This window comes from Astyanax mexicanus, chromosome 7, assembly GCF_023375975.1.
Source record: "Astyanax mexicanus isolate ESR-SI-001 chromosome 7, AstMex3_surface, whole genome shotgun sequence".
Lineage (NCBI taxonomy): Eukaryota > Metazoa > Chordata > Actinopteri > Characiformes > Acestrorhamphidae > Astyanax > Astyanax mexicanus.
In genome coordinates, this window is record NC_064414.1 from 36,318,338 (window position 1) to 36,343,893 (window position 25,556).

General features: G+C 38.5%; 2 protein-coding genes across 4 annotated transcripts in view; one reads left to right on the forward strand and one right to left on the reverse strand.

Annotated features, from left to right (window-relative positions):
* Positions 1 to 612: 612 nt before the first annotated feature.
* On the reverse strand, positions 613 to 5,505 carry soul2 (heme-binding protein soul2). Its single transcript, XM_007252228.4, has 5 exons — positions 5,412 to 5,505; positions 3,775 to 3,955; positions 3,520 to 3,646; positions 2,389 to 2,560; positions 613 to 1,104 (listed from the first exon to the last, which is right to left on the reverse strand). The coding sequence occupies exons 2-5, from the start codon at positions 3,904 to 3,906 to the stop codon at positions 930 to 932; spliced, it is 606 nt and encodes a 201-aa protein (XP_007252290.2). The 5' UTR covers positions 3,907 to 3,955; positions 5,412 to 5,505; the 3' UTR covers positions 613 to 929.
* Positions 5,506 to 8,521: 3,016 nt separating this feature from the next.
* Positions 8,522 to 25,556, forward strand: part of ccdc85a (coiled-coil domain containing 85A) — a 45,324-nt gene continuing 28,289 nt past the window's right edge. The window contains exons 1-2 of one of the 3 annotated variants that reach the window (XR_455001.4): positions 8,522 to 9,208; positions 10,734 to 12,252. Coding sequence is in view for 2 of the 3 variants with exons in the window: in XM_007252229.4 (XP_007252291.2) it covers positions 8,960 to 9,208; positions 10,734 to 11,727 (1,243 nt within the window). In the remaining variant the exon portion in view is untranslated. The remainder of the gene's footprint in view (positions 9,209 to 10,733; positions 12,253 to 25,556) is intronic. The other 2 variants (XM_007252229.4, XM_049481647.1) reach the window with 2 other exon arrangements.

Below are 25,556 nucleotides of genomic sequence, written 5' to 3' on the forward strand. Positions count from 1 at the left end.
GCAATATTTTATATTATTTTCGCGATAATGATACTCTTGACGATATGACAAAACACTGAATTATTTTTTTTTAAAGAATACACTTCTGCAACAAAATAAAAAATAAATTGTATTATTGCACAGTGTATTATATAGCACAACCTAACTGAGATATTAAAAAGTACAAGAATCTTATCAGATTTGTAACAGAAGTGAATAATCCAGAATGTCATGATACTAATAACACACTCTAAATATCTTCATATGTCCAGGATTAAAGTAAAATGAAAGATATTGGACAGATATCTTGGTAGATATATTGTAGATATGTAATTAATTATCTTTTTTGGTTCATTAGTCCAAGCACAGCAGACATGCAGAAAGCCTAAACCCCTAACGTATTACTTAGTTACAATTTTTTAAGTGTTCAACCATAATATACAACATGATATGTGCTCATTATAAACTGAAACTTATTGTCTCCTACTTATTATTAGTAAATCCTTAATACGCATATATTTTGGCTGCCAAGTTGAACCCTTTTCAATGGTACAAAGAATAAGCTTTAATTCACAGAAATATTTAATCAGAAAAAGAAATATCTGTAATATTAATGTTTAATTGACAACAGACTCGGCCAGATACAGTACTTTTATTACAGTTAAACACAGGTTTAATCAATTAGTACTACACATTACATGCTGCAAATTTTTGAGTACAATAGCCCTTTCTGAATTTTACTTTAAAGGAAACTTTCTAGAAGCAGTAACATTTGTTCAGTAATTCTTCCAGAAATTAGAGGTATAGTTTATGAAAAAGTCAAAGCTAAACTCTATTGCACATGGAGAATAAATAATTGTGCATATGAAAATAAAGAGGTAAAAAGGTTATTTAGCTAGAACAGTACTATAATATCTAGGATTCACAGCTGTTTAGATGCACCTTTGCTATCATGCAGCATAGATCCACAGTTCATTGTGTCTGTTGAAAAGGTTCCATGGAGGGTCATATCCAGCCCCTTCATATCTCTTGTCATTAAACTGCTTCCCTTCAGCCTTCAGGTCTTTTGTCAACATCGCTCTGTTCTTCCTGGCATCGTCCTCACTGGCGAAGCCTCCAAATACCCTAAAAAAAATTACATAGAAATGTTTGTTAGACAAAATAGTAAATTGCTTAATCTATTCATTTATTTACTTGGACAGATTTATGCATTTAAACATATATGTGTGGTTAATTAATTGTGTGATGCTAAATATACCCTAGTACACTGATATACTACTCTGCAATGTTTGTCCCTAAAAGTAAAATAATAAATGTATTTATATATATTTATATATATATATATATATATATATATATATATATATATATATATATATATATATATATATATATATATAGTCCATTTTCAACTCTAATTTGTATGCCAATTACCCAATCCCAGTTTACATGAAATCCCCCATCACTAGTAATGCCCCTATCACTAGACAGGTGAACTCTCTCTGATGGTGAAATCAGTTTTAAAACATCAGCTAACAGATATATCTGCTGAACAACATCACACTAGAAGTGATGCATTGAGAGTGCACCATCTACCAACCCAGAGAGAGCAAGGCAAATTATATTCTCTCGGGCTCCCGCTGCTGATGGCAAAGCAGCATGATCTGGTATTTAAAATTATATTTCATTTTTACAATTTTCAATTTTAAATAAATAGGGATATACTTTTCGCAACAAAAATTCCAATAAATATTTTACATATCTAATCTTTGATACACAGGGATATTATTATTATTATGACATGATATCAGGATCATTGACATCTGGAGAAATCTTGTGTTAATTGTATTTTCTAATACTTCCATACAGATCACAGAGTAACAAAAATAATACAGTGTTAGTTTTTCTCCATATCGTGGAACCCTACTTTGTAGCTTCTTGTTTTCTCATGTTTTCACATGTTCTTAGTGACATAAAAAAACTAATAAGTGTTGGTTATCTTACAAGTACTGTTGCCACCTGAAACTGGAAGATTGTTTATAGCAAAACATAGTTTGGTCAATTCAGAAGACCCTAAAGTGGTTAACCTGGATATTTCATCAAAATAATGAAAAAAAAAAAAACATGCGGTTAGATGATTAGGATGGAATTCCCTAATGGCCTTATCTCCATTATCCCATAAACCCATTTTAAAATTAACTTGAATTCGCTTGAGTACCTTGTCAAGTACTATAATACACCATTGTCAGTTGTGGCACTTGCTCATAAGAGGTGTGGACATGTTTTTTCTCTGTAAAGCGGCTTTGTGACAATATTAGTTAAAAAAAACTCTCTATAAAAAAATATAACTGAATTGAATATTTAGATTCTTCTGAAGATATTAATTTTACATTGTGTGGGTCATCTTACCTGACGTAGATCGTTGCGCTAGGTCTGTTTTCTACCTTGATTGTCTCAACATTCGGTTTAGGGAGGACAGTGTTAGGGGCGATGAAGAAAGAAACCGAAACTTTAGGTTTGCCACTCCCTGGATCTTCATTCATTGACACAAGGCCAGGTCTGGTTGTAGGAATCACCTTTTCTAAAAAGTGAATGACATGGTTTGAAAATATTAAGTTTTACAGGATTTAAACCATCATGTAGCTTAGTGTATTTCAATCCTGGTCCTGGAGACTCACTGTCCTGCATTTTTAGGGTTTTTTTCCGGCTGTACCACACCCGCTTTAACTCAATAATGGGTAAATGGTTAATGAGCTAATTTGTTGTATAAGGTGTGTTGGGAGCAGGAAAACTAACACTAAAATAAAAAGTGCAGGGCATTGGTCTTCTAGGACCAGAGATAAGAAGCGGTGAGTGTGTTTAAATTATCTGATCATTATTATCTTATTTAGTTCATCTAATAACAGTGATCAGATTACTGACAACTTTATATTACACTGCCTGGCCAAAAAAAAGGTCACACACTCTAATATGTCGTTGAACCGCCTTTAGCTTTGATTGCTGCACACATTCACTGTGGCATTATTTCGATAAGCTTGTGCAACGTCACAAGATTTATTTTAAGCCAGTGTTGCAATAATTGTTCACCAAGATCTTGCAGCAGCATTGATGATGTTAGAGTCTGACCGCTGCACAAAGCCTTCTCCAGCGCATCCCAAAGATTCTCAATAAGGTTAAGGTCTGGACTCTGTGGTGGCAATTCCATGTGTGAAAATGATGATCTCATGCTCCCTGAAGCACTCTTTCACAATTCCAGCCCCATGAATCCTGATATTGTCATCTTAGAATATGTCCGTGTCATCAGGGAAGAAAAAATCCATTGATGGAATAACCTGGTCTATATTCAGTATATTCAGGTAGTCAGCTGACCTCATTCTTTCAGAACATACTGTTACTGAACCTAGACCAAGTTAAATCCAGGCGGCAACGTTTTTTTTTTTTGGCCAGGCAGTGTATATACTGTATATATAAACTAAATATTCTGCAGAAATTAGATTATTAGGAGCATGTAAACACACTCAGTGCTGTAGCTGAACTTACTCTCATTATTCTCCCCCTGCAAGAAGTTATAGAGTTTCCAAAATCCAGCTGTTACGTCATCTTTGTGGATGCTTGGAATGTCTTGTGTAATCCACTGGCTTGGCTGATAGTGGCGCTCCTCAAAATTCTGTTCCAACATCAGGTACCAAGATGAGAATTTAAAGACTGTTAGTTACAATATTTACACAGTCACATGTTATTTACTAGAGTATGTAGAATTTTAACAAAAAAGAAAGAAATCACGGGTATACATACATCATATGTGTTCACCACAGTGTACTCTGGGCATTGAAGCTCATGGCAAAACGAAGGGGCTTCCCAGCACTCTCCAAGAGGGTGAGAAACCACAATCAGAAAGCACAGAGCAACAGACAGCGTGGACTTCATCGCTCTACTGTCGCTGTTCAGCCAGCAAAGTATCCCTATAGGTTTGTATCTGACAATAACAGAAAACACAAGCATGTTATGGAAGATTGCAGATAGTAAGGTAATATTGATACACTGATTGTGGAAATGTTGATATTTGTACTATATTTAATCAACTGTAAAATATAATGAAAGTTGCTCGTTCTTAATGCTGGCAGCAGTGGAACTGAATATACACTAATTTGTAGTTAAGCAGGATATCATGTCACAAGGTAAGCTCAGTTTCGACAGATTAATGGTTACAGTCTGCTGCCTCTAAGGGAAGAAAAATATACATTTCATAACTGAAATAGCTAAAAATGTTTAGTGTCTGATTAATTACCAGAAATATATTGACTGGATATTAATTATTTTGAAGGATTCACTTCATTTTCTTTTTTCATTTCTGTGATAAGGAGCTTGGCTATGACTTAACAGTTTAGCTAAAATGTTCAGTGTCTAAATAACTACCGAAAATATATTGACTGAATATGAATTATCTTAAAGGATTAACTAAATTTCCTTTTTTTCATTCCTGTGATAAAGAGCTTGGCTGTGACTGAACATTTTAGCTAATTTTACCTTGTTAGCACTAGCTAACTTTCTCTTCAGCATTAGCACAAAAAGCTAACTTGCTAGCTAGTAAACACTATGGTATAAGTCTTGTTAGTATGTAATTAGATATTATCAGACTTGTTTCAAATGGAGTTGTACAATTTTTTAGCCTTGGACTTCATATTACCAAACTTTTTGAAAATGCATTTACTGCTAGCTAGTAGCTAGCATAGCTGCACCAACTTGCCACAAAATGTGCCTGTTTAAATCTAATTTTAGAATTTAGGTCCAGAGAGAGAGAGTAATTTATTCCTCCAAATATATTTGCTGTGTATTTACTTTGTTTCTGAATTTTGTACCAACCAATAAATAAATAAATAAAATTGCCACTTGATAAAAAATCTCTTTGCTCTGTTATTTCCCTATTTTGTTTTTGTATAGTACATAAATAAGGATTAAGTTACAATATTTTACTACAGTAGTATGATTTTTTAAAGGTTGAATGATGACTGAAGTAGTGTTGGTTTTCTGATTATGTTTTTGTTCAAAATTAATAATGTTTTAATATTAATTTAGAAAGCTTAAATGATTAGTTTACATTAGGTTGGCACATTGATTCACTAAAGTCAATGTTGATAGTTTAATGTTGATTTCACATTTACTCTATGATTTTTTACCTGCTCTGAGAAGTTAATTTGCCAACCTTATTCATTTAGTTATCAGTTCACTGTCTTATTTGACTAAACGTTTTGCATGAACACATTAAAACCCTGTTGTCAGTTAAGAAAGTAGGCTAGTTTTCTAAAAAGTGACACGGTAGCTGCGCTACCACAAATAATATACATTGTAACAACATTCAGCTACATTCTGAACTTATTGTCTGTGTTCATCCGTACAGAATAAACCGTCTATAGCAGAAATTGTACACTCACCTGCAGCTCCCCTCTGACTGCTCTGGGTTCTGGTTGCCAGGAGGAAGAAAAAAGCCTGTTCACATGTGAAAAGCAGGAGTTTGGTTGCTAGCACGACTGGTTTTACAGGTTAATCCCATAATTAAACCTGATCTCAGAACACCTCCCTACTGCTCATCCAAAGAAAACATACCATATGCAGGTCAAGAACTAGTTAAGGAGCAAACCTGTTTCTTCTGAATGACCAGCTCGTCCTGACCTGGATTTTGTTCTATGGCTTTGTGTTATCTTCTATTACAACATGCTACCACAGTGTGTAACTTATACACTGCCTTACCAAAAAAGTCGCCACCTGGATTTAACTAAGCAAATGATGTATGGTTGCTGCAGTTGGTCAGGTCTAGGTTCAGCAACAGTATGTGCTGAAAGAATGAGGTCAGCTGACTACCTGAATATACTGAATATAGACCAGGTTATTCTATTAATAGATTTATTTCTTCCTTGATTACACCGCCATATTTCAAGATAATAAATGCCAGGATTCATCCTGTGAAAGAGTGATTTAGGGAGCATGAGATCATAATTTTCACACATGGATTGGCCACCGCAGAGTCCAGACCTTAACCCCACTGAGAATCTTTGGGATGTGCTGGAGAAGGTCAGTGATATTGCAGAAGCGTATTGAAACACTGCCACAGCAAACGCGTGCTGCAATCAAAGCTAAAGGTGGTCCAAACCATACATTAGTGTGTGAAAGCATGATATAAGATATGGTACAGATATTAGTATTTTTATTTAAATCGCAATTGACACTTTTGTTACACTGAAACAATGGCACAGCTACCTAAGACTAATGCACAGAGCTTCTAAGTAGCACATATCAAATGGTAGAAAAATGTAAGTAAGTAAATAAATAATCTAATAAATAGGTTTATAAAATATGTATGTATTATATGTGTATATTTAATAATTTAAATAAGCTCTGAAAAAAACTGAGACCACTTCAGTTTCTGAATCAGTTTCTCTGATTTTGCTATTTATAGGTATATATTTGAGTAAAATTAACATAGTTTTATCCTATAAACTACGGATAATATTTATCCCAAATTCAAAATAAAAATATTGTAATTTAGAGCATTTAATTGCACAAAATGAGAAATGGCTTAAATAACAAAAAAGATGCAGAGCTTTCAGACCTTAAATATTGCAAAGAAAACAAGTTCATATTCATGACGTTTTAAAAGTTCAGAAATCAATATTTGGTGAAATAACCCTGGTTACAGTTTTCAGATATCTTGGCATGTTCTCCTCCACCAGTCGTACACACTGCTTTTGAATAACTTTATGCCACTCCTGGTGCAAAAATTCAAGCAGTTCAGCTTGGTTTGATGGCTTGTGATTATCCATCTTTCTCTTGATTATATTCCAGAGGTTTTCAATTTGGTAAAATAAAAATAATAATAATAAAATATATATATATATATATATAGTCAATACATACATACATACATACATACATACATACATACATACATACATACATACATACATACATACATACATACATGCATGCATACATACATTTTCCATAACAGGTCAGAAATAGCCAAACCATTAAGGAGACTTGCCCACAGGAGACCCGACATCACTTCTTCGTTACTTATTGGTCCTCTCCAGCTAAGGCCCCGCCCACTCGTGATCATCTGTCTCTTGTTTACGTTAGCACACCTCTGGGTCTTATAGCACTCTGAGGTGCTATCATTTCTTTAACCTATTTCCTTGTTCCTGATTTCGCATGCTTGTATTGTTCTGTAGCGTTTATGGTATTACTGTTTTTATTTTCTCTTTTAAGCACCTAATGAAAGCACAGTACAGGTGTGTGTGTGTATTTCAGCAATAGGCCAGATCAGTGAGTGGGAATCATGATCATCACATCCTAAGCAGCTCCTATTCAAACCAGCAGCAGCTGACTGACATGTTTAATTCATTATAAAAGTCAAATCTATTCAAATAGCTTACTTTATGTTTCACACTGAAAAAGTGTAGGCCTATTCTTGGTAAAGTCAACACAGTTGCTATATTCAAATTTACCTCTGTCAGCAAGAAATGTATTTTACTGCCAAACCTGAATTTTTAATGCTTACGGAGAAGGATCAGCAATTTCCTGACAATTCAATTAAAAAGCTGTTAATTCAAGATAGCTTTATTAGTAGAGTTTCCATAGTTGCAGCTGTATTGTGTGGCTTTCATTGCAAGTGAAGGAAAGGGAGAATATTATGAGGTACTTGAATTAACAACAGTAGCAGTAATAACAACAAAGAGACTAACAAAATGAACATTACAGCATTATTATATTTATTTATTTATTTATTTACATTTGTACATGTATATTTTTTTTAACAACAAATACATGAACAATAACAAAATGGATTTGTGCTTTTTGTGCAGTATAATTTTATTACTGCAGATGTTATTCTACAAATGGGCATGGTTTAAATATATGTCTTACACACTAAGACACTGGTCTTTACAGGGTACTGAAGTACAAAGTCCTTCCTAACAGCAGGAAGTACAGATTTGTACCATTTAACATTCAGTACATTTAGTATTCTGTATTACTACTATTCTGCATTACTACTATTCTGTATTACTACTAATATGTATTCTGTATTGTACTAATAAACAATATATATTTTAATTATATATTTTTCATTTAAAAGCCAGACAATTTTGGGTCATCATATAATATTGACATATTCAGTTAATCTTTACTGGTACAAAAAAACATGGGTACAAAAAAAAATACATTTTCACTGAATGGTACACTGTTGTACCTTAATATAAGGTACATCACCAGCGACAAGCTGCTATGTTGATGAGGAAACATTTTATTATTTATTTCATTACACAGTTTTGTTTACTCTGTACTTGTACACATTTTTAGATATACTTTTTAAAACAGATATTTAACACCTGTTATAATTTCCTTGACTTTCATCCTAACACAGTGCACAATTCAAACGCCAGATGGCGCTAGATAGTTAAAAAAATCTATCCCTATTAGTATAAAGGGGGCGTGTAAGACATATGCGTATGAAAAAGTGTGTGTGTGTGTGTGAGGGAGAGAGAGAGAGAGAGAGAGAGAGCGTCAGGGCGCCTGCGCTGCAGTCCCGCACCGTGCCCCTGGAGCGATGGTGCTTTAGCGGTGTTCAGCGGTCAGAAAGGCCGGTCTACGAGCATCCCCATGGCGGGAGGAGGAGGCACGATCGCCGGTGGCAGACGGGAGGGGCAAGGGGCTCTTCCGTAGAGACACGGGGCTGTGCTGGAAGACTGGAAGACTCAGGAGGAGCAGGAGGAGTGGATACCCGGCACTGTGGGCTTGCAGCGCTGCAGCTTCAGTATGGATAGTCTAGAGAGCTTCAGCGCGAGCGTCTCCTAATCCCGGCGGCCGGTTTTGTTGAAAGAGAGGCGGATTCGGGAGAAAGTGCGGGTCAGGGCGCCTGTCAGCCTTTCAGCCGCATCACTGCTGGAGCTCTCTGCGCCCCGGCCAGCCGCTCTAACCGAGGAGGATGGAGAAGCCGAGCCAGGCTCAGCAGCAGCAGCAGCAGTCAGCCATGTCCAAGAAGGCTGAAAGTGGTGCGGAAGACGTGTCTAAACTTACGGACGAGGAGCTCCTCAAGTGGAGCAAGGAGGAGCTGGTGCGGAGGCTGCGCAAAGCCGAGGCGGACAAGATGAGCGTCATCGTGGACCACAGCAACCTCATCAGGGAGGTGAACCGCAGACTCCAGCAGCACCTGAACGAGATCCGGGGACTCAAGGTAAAGACCTGAGTAACGCTGAGCTCAGGTGGATGGTGTGATGTGATGCTGTGGCATGATAAAGCAGCAGTACCAAGTCCACCACACCTATAGGCAGGCACTGCTAGTACTGTATTTATTGGCAGTGGTTTGGGTTCTGCATGACAGTACACTTTTAACTATTCTAATCTGCCCACAAAAAACATCAGTTATATGTTACAGATTGGTCTGCATGTCTTTATGTAACTTTTCTAATGTTTTAAAGAAATTATTATTAAGTAAATCAGAAGAATGAGTGTCCAAATATAAATAATTTAGGAATTTGGAAGTTTGGAAAAGGCTGAATGATGACACAGAGCCAGATAAGGATGACTCAAACACTGCATCCCACCAGCTTATTTGGTATTCCGGAGGTGTGTAAGGCAGTTCCCCCTTGTAGATAGATGTTTGGAAGGGCAGCAGTACGGTAAATGACTCACTGGGTTCAGAACACTATGCACTCTCGAGGGCTCTTTGTATCTTGACATTACACTGGAGGTCAAGCCTCCCTTTTCTGCCAATGTGCCCTAGAGCAAGGTATTTATGCCCCTAGCTACTCTAAGGATATTACATTACAGCCTCACTGTGTCCTTTATTCCAGGCCCTAGGCTGTGGCCTTGGAAATGAACAAGGAGTACTACTGAGAAGACATGGAGATTAACAACCCCTGGCATTACAAACGAGTAAATGAGATACCTATGCTAGACTTATGCAGCACAAGTAAATTAATAGCCTTATTAATAGCCAATGTGTTACCTTGCACACAACTACACAGGTAAACTATATGTATGTGTAAGTACTATATGTGTGTGGATGACATGAGTCCTTGTCTTCATGAACTCCCCAACTTATCAAAAAGTAAAAGTATTGGATGGAGGACCATCATTCAAGGGAACAAAGCGATGGGTTTGGGGTTGGGGACCATTGTGCATGTTGCCATTCTAGGTTTATTAAAGGTTTGTTTCTTTCTGAGAGTCCTATTTTATTGGCAATACTCTATAGTCTACTGGGACTAGACAAAAAGTACTGTATGTGGGTAAATTTGCACATCTATATAGCAGAAGGGGTGTCCACAGACATTTGGACATATAGAGTATTTGTATGCACATACAGTTTATAACAAATGACATGTAATTATGTAATTGGAAAATTAATCATTCAGGAATAAAGAACAGTTAGTACGGAAACAATGGAAAATATTTATACAATAACATTCATTAAAATTAACAATATCTTCAGGCTTCTCTTTTTAAGCATAAATTTAGCCCAAGGCTAGTACTGGAATTGTTTTGCCAGTTCTTTTGACTGGGTGATGTTACTTGGAAACAGAAAACTGTTTATGGAGAACAGCAAAACATTTATATATCTCTGTTCTGTATTCTGTGGATGTATCACCTCTCTTTAGTATTGCAGTGTTGTTAAGAACTTCCTAATATTTTTCAAATTGCATGTGAATTGTCCTTCCTTTGACATTGCTGTTAAGGCACTCCTTTTCTTGCCATTGCAGGAGGTGAATCAGAAGCTGCAGGAAGACAACCAGGAGCTGCGGGACCTCTGCTGCTTCTTGGATGACGACCGACAGAAGGGGAAGAAGGTCTCAAGGGAGTGGCAGCGCCTTGGCCGCTACAGCGCTGGGATCATGCGCAAGGAAGTGACGCTGTACCTGCAGAAGCTGAAGGAGCTGGAGCAGAGGCAGGAGGAGGTACTGAAGGAGAACCTAGAGCTGAGGGAGCTGTGCCTCATGCTGGATGAGGAGAAAGGCTCTGGAGGTACTGGAGTGTCTGTGGGCACCGGAGCACCAGCAGGCTGCAGGAACTCGATCGATAGCCAGAGCAGCTTGTCCCATGCCAGCGTGCCTGGGCCAGGGCTGCTGAGGGATGTCGGGGATGGGAGCAGCACCTCCAGCGCAGGCAGCACAGATAGCCCCGATCATCTCACGCACAAGCAGCAGTTGCTGGCCTGTTCAGCGGGGGGAAGCCCCGAACTCCTCCATAAACCTCGGTCAGGATCAGGGGAGGAAGGACCGGGCCCGGAGCTCTCTGGCCGTAGACGGAGCACCAGTCCGGAATACGCCGCCCACACTTTCCCTCAAGTGTGTCGGCCTCGCTGCGGCTCCCTCTCCAGCCCTGACCACAAAGGCCTGCGAGGTCTCAGCCCTGAAAAGCTCATCAAAGGCCTGACTAGAGGCAGTCAGGACCAGTTCTCCAAGCACTTGCTGGTGTCCTCCCAGCCTCCTGGAAGCCCTGACCTCTTCCAGAAGCACAGAGGGAGCATCGGGAGTGCCTGTGGGAGCCTCGAACCCAAGCAGTTACTGACAGGAACCCCTGAGCACTTGCAGAAGGGTCGTGTGATATCAGGAAGCCCTGAGATGCTGAGGCATGGGTACAGTGCGAGTCCGGAGCACGGCAAGTTCGGAAGTCCAGGCCGGGACGTGGCCCAGAGGAGGGCGGGAGGCGACGAGATGTCCCCACATCACCGGAGCATCTACAGCGGTATGAATGGTGGGTCTGACTGGAGCCTGCTGTAGCACCCCACACTGAGGGCCATTACAGTACACTACATGCTAAAGGGATGGTCATCAGTCATCACGGAGAGGGCATCAGTTACAAAACAAAACAAAAAAAAACTAAAAAGAAAGCCCTATAAGCCCAAAAACCAGGCTCTAGTCCATCCCATTCTATAAACCATGATCTGCATTTATTTAAGTTTTCCTTTGCGCAGCTCAGACGGCACCTTAAGGAGGTAGAACAGGGCCGTTAGTGTCTGGCAGAACGTCTCATTTCTGGTAAAGGTCGGTGGTGTCCAGTCTTGGTTCTCAAGGGCCATGATTTCAGCAGGCTTTAGCTGCTACCTGTCAATCAACCTGTGCTTTTATGCCTCGGAAGCCATTTACGCGCTGGAGCCCGACCGAGGGAACTGTAACCAATCACACAGCATAAAGTTCAGAGGCCCAACAAAAAGCCAGAAGACAGTGCTCCCCAACAGGACCAGGAGTGGACACCACTGTTTTTGCCATATGTTTCCAGGTGAGTGGAGTGGCAAACTGAAGACTGCAGCAGCAACAGCACTGCAGCAGTTGCAGTAAAGAGAAACAGGGTCATTGCTCTGCTCTCTTCTCCTGCTCTCTTCTTGCTTCATTTTCATATTGCATTCTATTTCTTCATTAGTACTTCAGAAACTTAGAATTTCTCTCATGGGAATTGGGGGTGGGTGTAGCTCAAAATCAGGCTTTAAAACAGATGAGTTGTGGCAAGCCAAGCACTGCATTACATACACATTATCTATAGTACATACACTATATGAACAAATGTAGTGGGACTCCTGCCTATTTATTGTTTCCTCTAAAATTAAGGGTATTAAATAGAATTCAGAAGAAAGAAAAGTCACATCAATATTTAACTCTAGAACCCATGCCTACATGTGTTCAAGCCAATCCTATGCACCAGTACTTTAGACTTTGTAGGGAAGTAGAATATGTTCACAACATTATATTTTTTAAAAAGCTATGTTAAACAAAGTACATTCAGACAAGTCTACTTATTAACATAAAACAATAGCTTGGTCTTTTGCTGCCCTTAATGTTTATGTGCTCCAGAGAGTCTAGTAAAGTCTAGTTAATTCTACTGGCAATACTTCTCTTCAGAGACTAGACACTTCAAGTATGTTCATTTGCACATCTATGTCAGCAAATGGTGCCACCTAAAGCAACTGGATGCATTTATTTGAATCCCTAGACAGGGTTTAATCATAGTTAAAGACTATGTTTTCCTTTCAATTAAAAATCTCAATTCAAAGTGCTGTGTAGTCCAGGACTAGGTTTAATCCCTGACCTGAAATCCATAGGGGTTGGTTTCCAGGACAGGGATTAAGCCTAGTTATTAGGGCTGGGAGATATGGCCCTAAAATAATATCACAATATTTTATGGTAAAATATCGATTGGCGATATTACAAAACACTGAAAATAAAAAAATTATATTTTGAGAAAACACTACTGCAACAAAATAAAAATTAAGTTTTATTGTTGCATGCGATATGATATGGCACACTCCTAACTGAGATATTAAAAAATATAAAAATTTTATCAGATTGTAACAGAAGTCAATGATCCAGAATGTCATGATACTAATAATGCACTCCAAATATCTCCATATATCCAGGATTAAAGTAAAATGAATGATACTGGACAGATATAATCTGTCTCTAGTAGATGTATAAAGGAAAAATGAGAGAACAGTGTGATGTTTTTCTTTTACTAAAAACAGCAAAAAACTAATACCCTGATGTGATAATTAGGGGTGGTTGATAGGGCAGGATATTTCAGGGTATAATATTGTTTGTGATATTCAAAAATGTTGGCGATATTATTGCGTACAATAAGATATTGCACACCCCTACTAGTCATAGACTTTTTTCAGGTTCCTGACATGGAATCTGCTCCATATGGTCAGTTTCCTGGACAGGGATTAAGCCTAATCATAGACTATTTTCTTCTTTTAACTAAAAACCTGTGTAGTTTAAGTCTAGGGGTTTAATCCCTTTCTTAAGAAATCACCTAATAGCGTATAGTCTTGTTTTAATTGCTTTATTCATTCATACACTAAAGTTTGGATGAAGTATGGGCAGTCTACTCTTACACTGACTGAAAGGAGATTTATGCTTCAACACTTAAACACAATTTGTGCACAAAAGACTGAGGTAGTAAGAGGCTGTGTTCACGTCTGACAAAATCAGATTAAGCTACAATGAATGGTGCCATTTCTGTAATGTAGACGCTCTGTCTCTATCTGGGTTTGCCTTTGTCTCGTAGCAAATGGGATAATGAGTGTGTGCAGAACCAAGACGAAAAAATATAAGACTCTGCTGTTGGTTATGGCAGGCATTCTCTCCAGCAGCAGCAGCAGCAGCAGCAGCAGGCTGCTAATGATTTCCTGAAGTGCTGACTTGTGGAGCTAGCCAAGGCCATGGGACACTTCCTGAAGCAGTGCTGTTTACCTTACGCTGCGTTTAAGAGGCAGATAACAGCAGCTAATTAACACCTGAGTTCACTGCGCTGGAAGACATGTCCAGATGCTCTACAGAGACTGATGTCTCGGACTAAAGAGGCAGGACAGGCAGTTCTGGTGCTGATGGAAGACGGTTTTGACAGGAAACGTATGGCCTCTTTACATGCATGCTGGTAACATTTGACATGGTGGCGGGTAGGCAGGGCAGAGTCAAGTTGGAGTAGGAGGTGGAGCTGGAGCTAACTGGAGGCCCTGGGTGTGTAGTGTGGAAGTGTGTTGGAAGTAGTCGTGAGTGATACGGCCTTAAAGTAATATTACAATATTTTATGCTAATGATATTCTTGGCAATATAACAAAACTCAGGAATACACTACTACTATACTATATGCAATTAAGCCTGTCACAAAAAAATATTTTTGCCAGGATGGTAGATTGTCAGTAAAATAATTGATAAGATAATAAAATAAAATTATTGTAATTTAAAAAACATTTTATGTCACTAATGTAACGATAACATAATAGCCTAATAATAACATAACAGCATAATGAGGAAGTTATATTTAGTTATTAGAAATATTTAGCTATTTGAATTAAAATATAAATATATAAATATCCTAAATAAATAAAACAAAATTATTTATGGATGTTAGGGAAAACATAACATGTAATAGCGAGATCAGCAAAAAATATTAAGTGGACTTCCATATATTGTGCAATAAGTCGATAACCTAATTATCGTGACAGATCTGACTGTAGCAAAATAAACAAATTAGCAGAAACAAAAATTAATATTGTAACCATTTGTCGATTTTGTTAACAAAATAGTGACATTTCAAGGCAATAATGTAACAAAATAAGTGACGTTACATAAAACAAATGTCATGTATAAAAAAGGTGCAGTATGTTTAAACCTCCTGGGCTCCTAAATCTGAATCTTTTATTATTTTTAATTGGCTTCATTTGTCTCCTCTGGTCTTTCATCTAATTGGAAAAAAAGGCTATTATTGCTGACATCAGCAGAAATGTGACCAATCACAAGGCTAACATAGCCCCGCCCTCTTTTTGAGTCTGAGCAACTGGAACCTTCTATCTGGTGAGATGTCATTTAGCAACCACCTCAGTGATCTAATTAGCAAGCTATCCAAATATTCACCATTCATTCAAGTTATGCTTTAACATCTCAAGGCTGTGTGTGTTGCCATTGTAATAGACAGCTGTCAATCACACACATTCATTAGAATATTACAGCCACGCCCACACTTTTCTCACAGAGCTATGAAGATAAGGGTTAGGTATCCAATTTAATGCCAAAAGGCACCGACCAAAATCTTTCGGTACTACCGAGAACCAAAAGGTCTATTATTACTGTCCCCTCACAATAATACTGGGAAACTTTAGTATAAAAAAAAATGTTTTTAAATTAAAGTCATTGACATCACTAATATAATTTAATTTTGCTAATCTAATGCTGATAATGCTGAAGAAGAACTCCTAAAAACTGAAATGCATCCAGTAATATGTTAATAAAGTGCCACAATCATGCTCAATGTTTGTTACAATAAGATCCAAAAGTATGGTAGTCCCTCATAATGACAGTATGAGAACAAGATGACTTATGTCGGCTGTTGAAGAAATCCGTTGTGTAAGAATAATTATCACTTTTTGTATTTTTTTGTTGCAATTTTGAAAAGGGTATTAAAAAAGTGTTGTTTGGGTATCAGTACTGAATTTAACTTACCGTATCAGAACCGAAAATTAAAAAACAAGACCCAGTCCTACTGAAGAGTGGATTTGATCATATTTACAGTATTTTGTCATATTTCTGCTTTGTGATTTCTATATAAGCTTTGCTAAATGCCTCACATGACACCTTAACAGGTTAAGTATTATACAAATTATTTCCACAATATATTTAAACATGTTCTAATGGGTTTTAAGGTATGCATATAAACTGCAAAACTTCACAGTAAATGGCAAAACAAACACACAATATAATACTTTCAAAAAGAATACTGCTTTTATCATAAACAATTGTAATTATTGTGTTGATATAAAATGGCACACTCCTAGTTTGAAGGCGGGCAGAGTAGCAGAGCAGAGTTTGTACAGAGTGGAAGGCACTTTGCTGCAGATGGACTTTACTGAGATAAATCCTTCTGATTGCTGTTCGTTCACATCTCTGACACCACTCTCTCTCACAAGGGAGGGAGGGGGGTGTAAGCAGAGATGAGCTGTTGTCTCTCTCTCTCTCTCTCTCTCTCTCTCTCTCTCTCTCTCTCTCACTGTCTGTCTGTCTCTCATTCCCCATCTCCCTCTCTGTCTCTTGGTCACACTCCCTCTCCCATCTCAATTTCCAAAAGTCTGTTTCATAAATTTGCAGATCCTATTAAACTCCTCCACAAAGACACTTTAGCGCCTCAGCCACTAATTCGACTCAGCTCTTTCTCTTTCTCTCTCTTTCTCTCTCTCTCTCTCTCTCTCTCTCTCTCTCTCTCTCTCTCTCTCTCTCTCTCTCTCTCTCTCTCTCTTTCTCTCTCTCTCTTATACTTTTCTTTTGTCCTAAGCTTCAGAAGTTCATTGCCAGAAACCCATGCCCCTCCTCCCCCCGGGTCTACAATCAGTAAATGGTTTCTGGTTTGGCTGTACCTCTGACGACACTGATCTACCTTGTCATTTGTTATCCATTTTATTTTTGGCCTAACAGTAGATTTTCATTAAACTGGAGCGACCACACCCCCACTCTCTCTCCCTTTCTCTCTATCTCTCTCTCTCTCTCTCTCTCCGTCCCCTTCACATGCATTTCTGTTCCGGCATTTGCTAAAATCCTTCGCCAACAGTCCAAGCAGGGAATTACAGTGTGTCCATGTTAGCCATGGCCAACCAGGCTGGATTATCCCATAAGAGGTTTTGGACAGACAGATTTCTTTTTATTTCCCCCTCCATCTCTGGGGCATGTCTGGTTTTAGCTGACCTCTTGCTTTGCAGCACCAGGCTCAGCTTGGCTGTAATTATTAAAATATTTCTAATAAATGAGCACACATAATTTAGAAGCCAAACTTGCTTTGCTGTAAAATATATATATCAAACCTTTTGTACGTATCTGAAAGTGCTTGGACTATAGCACTAAAAAAAAATTAAGAGACAACTTCAGTTTCTGAATCAAGTCTCTGATTTAGCTATTTATAGGTATATCTTTAAGTAAAATGAAAATTGCTGTGTTATTCTATAAACTTTGAACAAAATTTCTCCCAAATTCCATTCCCAAATATTGCCATTTACAGCATTTATTTGCAAAAAATAGAAAAGACTGAAATAGCAAAAAAGATGCAGAGCTTTCAGACCTTAAATAATACAAAAAAAAGTTCTTATTCATAAAGTTTTAAGAGTTCAGAAGTCAATATTTGGTGGAATAACCCTGTTTTATTAATCACAGTTTCATGCATCTTGGCATGTTCTCCTCCACCAGTCTTACACACTGCTTTTGGATCATTTGGATTTATGCCACACCTGGTGCAAGAATTCAGCAGTTCAGCTTAGTTCGATGGCTTGTGATCATCCATCTTCCTCTTAATTATATATTCCAGAGGTTTTCAATTTGGTAAAATCGAAGAAACTCATAATTTTTAGGTGCTCTCTTATTTTTTTCCAGAGCTGTATGTGTGTGTACATGACAGAGAAGGAAAAAAGGAAAAAATGGAACAAGCTGCCAGACATGGATTACTTATTATTTACTGAGGATTTAATGGGGATCACGAACATAAATTATGCTTAATCTTAGTAAATATATGGTGGTGTGGAGCCTTTTGGATAATCTAATCATATTTTTGTCATAGTTTTAGACAGAATTGTTTATTAACAGGCAACACTCAGGGTTAGGTTACATTCTAAAATACACTGATCAAGCATAGTTTTTAATCACCTCAGTGATTCAGAGCTTATATCACTGATTTTACATCTAGAAGGTGAATCAGCTAGGTAGGAGCGTCTAGTAGAGTGGACACAATGGTTAAAAACTCCAGCAGCACTGCTGTTTCTGATCAACTCATGCCAGCACAACACACCACCACTATTTAGTATCAGTATCACTGCAGTACTGAGAAGAACCCACCACCCAAATAATAGCTGCTCCGTGGTGGTTTCTCCTGTAGGGTCCTGACCAATGAAACAAGTGAAAGGAGGATAGTAATATATGCAGAGAAGCAGATACAGCACAACAGTCTGTTCCTGTATACTCAGTGGAGCTGAAAAGACAGATGGATGAAATGGAAAGTGGGTGTAGAAAAAAAGTAGGTGGTCATAACGCATGTAATGTTTGATCTGTGTACATATACACTAGCCATTTTGTCTCTTGCAGTTTTGAATTCCACAAACGCCACGTCTCAGTTAAGCTATTTGAAATGTCCCCCCCCCTGCAAAGATATGCAATATAACATCTCCCCAACCTTCTGGCAGCTTATCAGTGTTGCATTACCGTAACCTCTTTCTTAGCCAGAGTGATCTCCAGCAGAGCCAGGTTCGCTATCTCCATTCTCAATCCCATCCACGCTGCTCTCCGAGCCCCAGGGAGTGCCGGCAGCCCAGCCGGATATCTGCCTCTCTCTCACAGAGGACGCTGCCAGTGACCTTGACCAGCTTCACCCTAAATATAGCTCTAGTACCAGGGGCTGTCCTGTGAGTCTGTTTCAGAAAGGGTCTTTGTGTGCGTGTGTTTGTTTGCGTGTGTGTGCGTGTGCTGTGTGCGTTCCCAAGGGTGTTCTGTTGAGGAAGCTCAAACTCTCTGTCAATCAGTTGGCCTGTCAATTCCTTATGTTAATAATGAATAATGCCATAGATGGGCTGCATTTGCATTGGTAATGTGACGGAGAGCAAGCGCTGCTCGCTGTTTACGCTTCATGCTTCGTAGGCATTCGCCGTAGTTCAAGGCTGATGTGACAGTATACTGTTTGGGTGATTTGCAGTAATTTCATTTGGAGGCTAAGCCTCTCACTGAATTGAATGGGGGGCGGATCGGTTTCTGTGCGCTTGCTGTAACATTTAACTGGAATTTAATTTCTCCCTTTCATTCCTCATGAGATCCAGTGGCTGGTGGAGAATGAGCGTCAGACCGCCCTTTTTGCTCCCTTTGACTCAGCACGACGCTGAAATCCACTTCTGAGAAGAAGGCCGGGCCGGCTGCTGCGAGGTTGTGTAACAGTTATGTAGGGTTTCTCTGAAGCCTAGCGGTCCAGCGCTAAACTAAATCTAATCAGCTCTTCGCGGCCCGGCCCATTGACTGAGTTTGAATCGTATCGGCATAATTAAAGGCTGTTTGCTTCTTTCGCAGTTTAATGCAAATTAAAATCTAGCTAAGCTGTCGCCCAAATAGGCAGGCGTGTATTCCCCCAGTGATCCCTTTTTGTTGATGCTAATGCCATATGCTATAAATATTCATGTTGACTGTAGTATGTAGGATTGTCTGCATCAGTGCTTGCATGCAGCAGTGTAGAAAAGGGAAAATTAAAAAAAGCATAGGGTAGACTACAACACTCATCGACCGTTCATTAGCTCAGAAATAAGCAATTGATCCGGGTCCTTTCTGCCTTATCATGAGCTCACCAGACCAGATTACATGAGTACTACTATATCATATGGTACGCAATAATGTTACCAACATTTTTGACTATCGTGAACGATATTATACCCTGAAATATGGTGCCATATCATCTACCCCTAACAATCACATTAGGGTACTAGCTTTTTGCTGTTTTTTAGCAAAAGAATAATTCACACTGTTCTAATGTCTCATTATATATCTACTAGAGACATATTATATCTGTCTACTATCATTCATTTGACTTTAATCCTGGATATCTGGAGATATTTGGAGTGCATTATTAGTATCATGACATTCTGGATCTTTGACTTCTGTTACAAATCTGATAAAAAATTATTATTAAAGTATATTTTTTAATATTTAATATCTTAGGGGTGGGCCATATATTAAAATACCATGAAGTATTGTGATATTATTTTTGGGCTATATCGCCCACCCCTAGTCTGCACTATACATAAATATTGGGATTGGCCACACCTGTATATGGTGTGAGGTGATATCTTGTGAGTGTAGTTGAACACTGGCTGGAGTGCTCATAGCAAGGCAATCTGAATTATTGGAGTTTGGACCATTTCATTTTCGAAGGTTTCATGTTGTTTTAACAGTCCTCGATCAACAGTGTCACGAGTGTAATGTTTGTAATGTCTATACTGGGGAAGGCATTACCACCCATAGTGGACATCATAGTAGGTGGTAATGATCGTGACCAGTGGTGTCTGGCTTGAATTGTTCATGCGAACAGAATGGAGCAATGCAGGATGCCCAAAACACTTATTCTGTAGCTCAATGCAGCATTTGTTGGTACCACTTTAAAATAAGACTACCTTTATAAAGGGTTTATAAATGGTTTACAATTTGTTTATTAATGGTTAGTAATTAGGTTGTAAATGCCTTACAAATAATTAATAATCAGTTATAACACATATGTAGAAAGGGCAACAATGACCTGTTTTTTATAAATGTCTAAAAGAGTTAGTGGTTGAATGATTAAACTTGGCAGTTAAATGGTTCAACTGATATTGACTGATGGAGAATATGGAGATGGAGAAACAAGTGGAGTTAGATGGAGAAGACAAAGTAAGTTGAGTATCTGACAAGCTCTAAAGTTTAACAATAGATGGCTGTGGGTTTACTATTTGGCAAACAACAGGTCTTTGTTGCCCTTTCTACATATGTGTTATAAATGATTATTAATGATTTTTAAGGCATTTACAACCTAAGTAGTAACCATTAGTAAACTAATTGTAAACCATTTAGAAACCTTTTGTAAAGGTAGTCTTATTTTAATGTGTTACCCATTTTTTTTAGCATCCATGGGATATGGCAAAAGTCACAGGAAACTATCCTAGTTACATATCCCATGACATTTGGCATATCAGTGTATTTACATACATAGATACAGTGTGTATATATAGAAACACACATACTTGTGTAGGGTGATACTCGGGCAGTATTACGCCACTACATTGTCCTTCACGCTTGCTGCCGATGCAACTCTAGCTCTTGCTCTTTTGAGTTCCCCTCACCCGTACAAGTGCATCATTCTCTTTTTATATAATAGTGAAGGAAGAAGAAGAAGAAGCAGAAAAGAGTGGCTTCCCTGATAGAATCAAAAGAGATAAATCTGTTCAAATAAAAGTGTATCTGCTTTCAGTAATGCTTAAATGTGCTCAAGCCATCAGCGCTGATTCTACACACCATTACCTTGTCACCGTCACTTTCTGAAGTGTGTAGCACAGGTGCATGTAAACATTCTTAGCGATTGTAGCTGCTGTCTAGTTTAACAGCATATATTATCAACACTTACTCTCTCTCCTTCTTCAGCTAATCTCTTAATGGTCTAATTAAACACAGCGAAAATGATCCACATTGTCCATTCCAATTACCAGCCCTAGGGTACATCTCTCGTGTTGCTTGGAAAACATCCTAGTGTGTCATTGGGAGGATTATAGTTATTATAGCATATAGGGAGGATTAAGGGTGCAAAAGTATTATTAGTGTATTGTTATATTCCAGTGGATCAATGTGAAGGCAGTAAATCAACAGCATTGATTTTATAATCTTGGAATCAATTCTAATTTATTCTAATTGTCATTATCTTTTAGTATTGTAGACACAAAAAATCCTACTGAATAAAAGCTTGAATTTTTGTTTAGTCTGTATTCACATTTGACTTGATGTGTAGATTGTATTTATCTACATGTTAATTGTAAAAAAAATAGCAGAATTTAATTCCATTGAATCATCCTGTGTTGCAGCATTTTTACAATGCTGTCAGGTGCAGGGCAGAAAGACATTTCCAACACACCTTTCTTGAAGTCAAGGTCTTGAGTCTTCCAATAAGGTTTAACATGTTTATTGGTCTTTCAGGCAACAAAGGGTACAGTTATTCCATGTACATTGTCTTACATCCTTAACTAAAACTAACCAAAAGGGGTGGTTGAAAAGCTGTACTGCTCCCACCCTGCTAACCTCTCTTCTGCTGCCTCTCTCTGCCTTCCATTAGTTTGTGTCAGCCATTACATGCTGCCACACAATAGAGTCAGTGACCAGTATGCCCTCTAGAGATGGTGGCAATAACTGCAGGTAGGCATTAAAGCGAAGTGAGGAAATGGTGGAATCAGTACAAGCATAATACAAAATCAAAATAATCTACAACATATTAACTCAAATCCCAACTAACAAATTTACGTATACAGCTTACATTTAATTGACTGTAAACATAAACAAATAATTCACCAAAAATAAATATTGGCTCCAACATCCTGTATATTAACTAAGCCCTTAAGAAAGGCACTGATATCTCATATAGAGAGGGCCACTGGCAAGGACCGTGGATGGGCAGAGGTGATGACGCACCTGGTCAGATCTGTACCCAGAAGCCATGGCTACCTGCTGGCTGCGGGCAAAAGGGGGCGGTCATTGATCACTCCCCTGGAGAGAGGCAGCAAGGGGGCGGGCAGCAGTCAGACAGATGCCTGGCTCTTACCTAATCTGCTTCTAGTACATCCTCTCAGTCTAGCTTCTACTGCAGGGGCTAGATTAAATCATCCACATATGAGCCTTAAATGCCGCCTGACACTGCTACACTAAGGAAGCCTGAGTGTTCCGGTAAGCCAGGGTGCTATCAGCTAGCAGTTTGTCCCACGTGGCTTGTTTAAACATAGTAAACACGAACAACAGTCTGATATACTTACCTCTGAATGGCTAAAGTGCTAGCGCTGCGGTTAGCAGCTAATGCTAATACTGCTGCAGCCTCGGTGCTGTAGAATCTTCTGTACTTAAACGCTGTACTTAAGCGGAGTGGCTTTACTCCTCCTTACAACCTGACTGGGCACAGTCGATATGATTCTTCTGTTTTGCACTGTTTATAAACATTTTGGGGCTTGGCCTGTTGGAACACCCAAATGTGTTCAAGTTTCAGATGTTTCTAGCTGATGGATTAAGGTTATGCTAAACACTTCTGAGGTATTTCTCCTCCAGTAACTTGTCTGTTGTTTCGAAGTTAATCCAAGAGACCTTCTTGACTGTAAATCTACAGTCATTTTTCTCAGATGTGCACAGAGCTTCTTTAACGTCTTTACTGTGGTGTCTGTTGGTCAAGCCAATGACTTAATGACTGTCAAATAAACAATTTTTATGTGGGCACAGAGAAGCTACCCACTGTAGTCAGTCGTGATCACGAGGGCTTGAACATGGCACGTTAAAAGACACACAAAAAAATGTGCAACAAATTCAAAATCTTTTATCTATTAAAGATGTTATTTGTACACTCATTCTGCCCCATGAAAAAATGTCTAAAGTCTTTTAAACTTTCTATCAGTACTGCTAAAATCTATTAACATTGTTAGGTGATGTTTAGTACTAGTGTAATATATCACTCAGCACTTCTTGACACGTTCATATAGTCGTCTATTAGCAGCCTCCAATTCTACAAGAACACGTCTTATTATACGTGTCTCATTATATCACTCTCGCACATCTCTGTCGTTCCTGCACTGCTGACCTTTTCCGTTGACAGGGGGATTTATGAGGTAGCTGATGTTACACTGTACTGTGTGGGAGTGGCTATTGCGGCTGTGTGGAAGAAGGGCAATCTTCCAGCATCCTGAGCCACTGAGTCACTGCTGTTGAATAGTAGTCATCCCCTGACTATCACTAGCTTGGAGACATCTCAGATATACAGTATACTGACCACGCAGAATACAGAACAGCAGAGGAACGAAAGAAGACCCAGAAATAGTTGCACGAACTTTAAAAAGATAATTTTTTACACTAGATTTGATGAAAATGTCTGTGCAGAGGGTTTTTTTCCAGGCCTGAAACCAACCTGGAAGAATGGCATAGGCAGTTGGTATTTGAATTCCATGGATATCCAATGAATGTGTATTAGCTTTAGTGTCACCTCTACGCTGTACTGAAGCCGCTGGTTAGTGGTGGAAAAACATTGTGCAGTTGTTTTGCAAGCAAACCAGAGAGCTGTACTGTAAAATTTTACTAATTTGCAAATCTTTATTATACCTTCTGAGAACTCCGGCTGGGCAGTAATGTCTAGTTAAGTTACTGCATTTTCCGCTCTATAAAGTGCACCGGATTATAAGGTGACACTAGTAAGGAACAGGGGTTTTGGCATGTTTTCCTTCTAATTCAGCAGGTCTTGATAAAGCTAAATTAAATAAACAAAATTGTAATTTAAAAAATATGTATTTTGAAGTCAAACAAGCGCTGAATGTTAATCTACACAGATTTTGCTCTTGAAAATTGTTTGGGTGAGTAAAGCTCTTCCATTTATTTAGAGTAAGCTTAGATTTCCAGATTTCCTATAAGGCAGGGTGCAGCTGCATTAGTATTAGCGTCTAACTGCTAGTGCTAGCGCTAGGAAATGCCGCTCGACAGAGCTACACTGAGGAACCCTGAGTGTTCCGGTAAGCCAGAGTGATATTGGTTAGTGGTTCTTCCCACATATCTTATTTTAACATGGTAAATGCGCAGACTACAGTCCAATATACTCACCTCTGAACGGGGAATGTTAAGCGCTTAATGCAAATACTGCTCCGGTCTCAGTGCTGGAGAAACTTCACAGAAACTCTTTTAAAACACAATACTACAGCTGAGTGGCTTTATTGCTCCTTACAACCTGACTGGTAGAATTTATACATAAGACGCACTGGATTATAAGGCGAACTGACGATTTCTGGGGAAATTAAGGATTTTAAATGCGCCTTATAGTGCAAAAAATACAGTAGTAGCACCTTGAAGACAAAAAATGCTGCTGTGAACACTGTGGCTAAAACAGAGACTTGAAAACAGACTGTAGATTAAATAGATGACACAATATCCAATAAAATATCCCTGGATTAGCCCTGATCGTGAGACAACATCACCAAAGCATTTCTTTACCTTTCTGAGTTTTTAACAAGGCATCATACAAGTGAAGTTTTTTTTCGTATTTTAGATTTTAAAAAATCTTCTCAACCTCACTAAAGTCAGGGTTAAGACCATAGAAATTACCACAGGGAAAGAGTAATTCAGTGCACTGTGTGGCCTTGGTGTAAAATGGTTGGATTTCGATCCAAACTCACAGAATATTTTTTTTAAATTAGTTGAGCTTTTGTAGGAGGCATTAAACAAGTGAATATTTTTGCTTTTAGATTTTGAAGTACCTCCTGGAACTTTCTAAAGTCAGGGTTAAGGTCATGGAAATGAATATTCTAATTTCTCACTCGCCTAGTG

Excerpts from the sequence above, each read along its gene's own strand:
- soul2 (XM_007252228.4), bottom strand. The coding sequence starts at position 3,906 with ATGAAGTCCACGCTGTCTGTTGCTCTGTGCTTTCTGATTGTGGTTTCT. Across the intron at positions 3,647-3,774 it reads CTGTGGTGAACACATATGAT|AATTTTGAGGAGCGCCACTA; the intron begins GTATGTATACCC and ends ATGTTGGAACAG. Across the intron at positions 1,105-2,388 it reads AGCGCAACGATCTACGTCAG|GGTATTTGGAGGCTTCGCCA; the intron begins GTAAGATGACCC and ends AATTTTTTTTAG.